Genomic DNA, 3,963 nt, shown 5'->3' with positions numbered 1-3,963 from the left:
AATATTGTGCAGAGGAGATAAAATTGACTTAGGAGAAAAATGTATCCCCATTAACCAGTAAATGCCCTTTTGATGTTCAGGAGCAAAGAGGACTCTTTCATTTACAGTGACAGCGAGAACAAATTAATTCCAAGGCATATTATGCATTTATTTTAACTGTATTATGATCTGAAATTAACACAATTGCAAAAGACCCTTTTTCTCTGTATGCAATCCTTCCTCAAAGTAGTTCCTGTCCCCATTTCTTATGATGCTGATTTTATCCTAAGTATAGTAGCATACTAGCAGGGTAGTATTACTAATTAAGTCAAAGAACTGTCTATCAAGATATTTTGTTTCCTACCCCAATATGTTGTATGAATTATAATGCACCAATAAAAAATTTAAAAGAAAAAAAAGAAAAGAAAATGTTATCTACCATCAAAAAAAAAAAAAAAAGATTTCCTAAACTTTAATAATTTAAGAAGCCAATTATTCTGGTCAAAAGTCCTTTACCAGTTATTCAAGCTCACTGGACAACTGAAAGGATACTGAATTTACTTATGGTCATTTTAATCATCAACTATGTCTAAAAGAAATTTATTTGTGTTATTTTATTTTATTGTAAATCTCAAGGTTCTCTCTGAAAGTGTTACTGTCAGAGGTCCTAGGGCACTATGAAATTGCAGTTGCAAAATATGTAATTTAATTTGAAAGTAAATCAATACTAGAAGTAAATTACTTGATCGTATTATAAAAAATTAAACAGCCACAATTTTATTCTACGAAGACTAAAATGCATTATACTGCATTTCACTGACATAGATTTTTAAAACTTCATAAATACAATGCAATATTTTACTAGAGCAGGGTTATTTAAAAAAAAAAAAAAGCTGCCGCCAGACATTAGTGGCACACCCCTGTAATCCCTATGATCACAGGTTTGAGGACAGTCTCGGCAAGTAATGAGATTCTCATCAAACTAGTCAAACCTTGTTTCCAAATAAGAAATTAAATTGGGCTGAAGTTGTAGCTCAAAGGTTGAATACCTATGGGTTCACTCCCCAATACCACCAAAAAGAAAGAAAGAAAAAAAGCCAACAGAAAAGTACTCACTATGGAAAACAAAAAGTTTTTCAAGTAATTTTAAAACTCTTGAATTTTAGCTGGGTGTGGTGGCACATGCTTGTAATGCCAGCATTCGAGAGGCTGGGACAGGAGGATCACAGTTGGCAGACAGCCTCAGCTACTTAGTGAGGCCCTTGGCAACTTTGTGAGACCCTGTTTCAAAATAAAGAATAAAAAATAGGGCAGGGAGTGTAGCTCAGAGGTCGAATGTCCCTGGGTTCCATCCCCAGACTCTCCAAAAAAAAAAAAAAAAAAAAAAAAAAAAACCTTGAATTTTGATCCATTACAAACAAACAAACAAAAAACCATCACATAGTCATTAATGGTTGCTGGAAAACAAACATAAAATGTTACAAATAAAAGGTTCTTTTATTTTCCCCAAATGCAATGTTACTTTGTAGCCATCACAAACTGAGAAATATACACTATACCTTCAGCAACTTTTAAATTGTACAATTACTCTCAAATTAACAGTCTAAGATAAAACCTATCAAGATATAAAATGTGCTTTAAAGGACTTCCTGACAATACATGATTACAGATTTTAAATAAACAAAATCAAAATTAAAACAAATTTGTTTATTTTGTTTCCTCAAACTGATAATCTGTGAAAACAGATCTGCAACTGGCTTATTTCACTAAGATTAAGAGCAATTTAAAGTCACTATAATTTTATAAAACAGATTGGTTGGATATACTATAATATCTAATTTCATGGGATTGGGAATCTTATGAATGTGCTCTAATTTACATATGGGACATAGTAAGACAGTCTGAGTCTTTTGAAAAATATTATACAATAGGCTAATAAGGGCAATTTTTAAAAAATGTCATTACAGAGTAAAACTAAACTGAGAAATCGAATTAAACAGATTCAGCAGCATCTCCAGACACTGATTTCTCAAATGTCACCAGACTATCCATTCTGCTAAAAAGTACTTTTAAATGCATTCAGCACCCAGAGTATCAAGTTTGCAAATCCCTACTTTTTGCCCGTATCTGTACCGTTTTACTGTGGCATAAAAGCACTGAAACACATTCCTAATAAATTAATTAGAGCTATTTGCTCTTCGAGTCCATTTTAAATTATTTTAGAAAGATATCCAGTAAATCTAAGGAAAATGTTGAATAAACATACACTTCCTTTTCCAAAATACAGAATACTAAAGTGTTTATAAATATAGCCTTCCCCCCGAGGGAACTTCAGCTTTATGAATGGTTTAATTTTTTTTGTGCTACTGTAGTTCTCAATACACCTTCCTATCTAATTCAGGGGGGGAAAAAACTAATTATTTTGAATGTCAAATATCAGCTACCAAGCTAACACTGATGCTCAAATAAAGCTACTTTGCTTCTAATAAAATCAAAGGTTATATAATTCGCTGTGACATTATCTTCCCAACAATTTTCTATAGTGTCAAAGACAACATCTATTTTTATAACAGGGAAAGATGGAGTTAATAAAATATAACATCTCCCCAACTAAGAATTGCCTTCTCTTTTGTCAATATTACAATATATTCATCTACTGACAAAGGAAAAATGAACTCCTCACTTGCCTGTTGAGAAACTAAATTGGGAGCATTACCAGTCACAGATTTAATTAAGTTATTTCTAATGGGGGGGGGGATAAAAAGCAAAGAACTAAAGTTCATTGCCAGCTGTTAAATTTGGGAGGAAACAGCCTGAACACGATAGCCCCTATTTGTCATTTGCCTTTTTTCTACCACCCACCCTGCACCAACCCCCATTGTTCTATGCAAAAACTCACAGCTAATAATATCTAAATAGCAAGTGCTACGTTTATGTTGCGGATGATCATTACGAAGAACTCTCCAGAAACCCATTTAGTGGCTGCCTTCTTTCACCCCAACAAAATCGAAATTTGATGACAAATCGATCACAAACCGGGGGGTGGGGGGGGACCATAGCTTCCCTTCCAGACTGACGGATGCCATTCCAGAGGCGGGCGAGGAAATCCCCAAGAGGTTGCCATAATAAATAAGACCTAAGCGGGGGAAGTCATTTACACCAGCCTTGTATAATAATTCCCTAATCCAGCACTGAGATCCTCAAAAAGTGTCCGGCCGGCGGGCAGCGCTCCCGTCCTCTCCCGCGGGGCTCGATCGCGCGGCTCCGTCCCCGCCCGCCGCGCCGCGGGCGCACTCACCCATCTTTCCTCTTGGCTTTGTAGACGTGACCGTAAGTGCCACGGCCAACTTTGCAGCCCTCGTATTCAAACAGGTCCTCGACCCGCTCCCGCTCGCTGCTCAGCTTCACTTTGAAGTCATAGTCCATGGTCACGGGCGCCGCGGCCGGGGAGCGGGGCCGGGGGCCCGCGGCGCCGGGGAAGCGCGGGCGGCCGCAGCCCCCGGGAGCCCGCCCGCTCTACGCCCGCCGGCCGCAGCGCCGGCCCGACCGCGGCGGCGCGAGCACCAGGCCCCGCGCGGGCGCCGGGCACATCCAGGGGCGGCGGGCGGCCGGCCGGGCGGGCGCGCTGCCTCCGCCGGTGCCCGCGCCCGCCGCGTCCCGCTGCCGGCCCGCGGCGGAGCGGAGCCGGGCGCCGCGGCAGGCTCGCTGCCCTCGCACGCGCACTCACGCCGCGCACACGCTCACACTCGCCCGCTCGCCCGCTCGCTCTCCATACACTCCGGCAGAAAGGCAGCGCCGCACAACAGCCGGTACCTCCTCGCCGAGAGGCGGAGGGAGGGAGGCGCCGCGGAACCCGGCGCGGCTGTCGCAAAACGTCGCGCGGCCTCGGCGGCCTCTGGCCCTCCCTACGGCCGGCTCCCGCGGCGGCGAGCCGCCCCTGCTGGCGCCCGCACCCTGCAGCCGCGCGCGGGGAGGGAGCGGGCG

At 42.7% G+C, this 3,963-nt stretch overlaps 1 protein-coding gene across 2 annotated transcripts in view; it reads right to left on the bottom strand.

The window, feature by feature from the left end:
- Positions 1 to 3,405, bottom strand: part of CDK8 (cyclin dependent kinase 8) — a gene marked incomplete at both ends in the record, with an annotated part of 116,545 nt that extends 113,140 nt beyond the window's left edge. For both annotated transcript variants that reach the window (XM_080689992.1, XM_080689993.1), the window contains one exon: positions 3,278 to 3,405. In XM_080689992.1, the coding sequence (XP_080546118.1) occupies positions 3,278 to 3,405 (128 nt within the window). The remainder of the gene's footprint in view (positions 1 to 3,277) is intronic.
- Between the last annotated feature and the right edge of the window lie 558 nt (positions 3,406 to 3,963).

The sequence above is a fragment of the Muscardinus avellanarius genome (assembly GCF_963383645.1).
Source record: "Muscardinus avellanarius genome assembly, chromosome: 2".
NCBI classification, from domain to species: domain Eukaryota; kingdom Metazoa; phylum Chordata; class Mammalia; order Rodentia; family Gliridae; genus Muscardinus; species Muscardinus avellanarius.
This window is presented reverse-complemented; position numbering and strand designations above follow the sequence as displayed.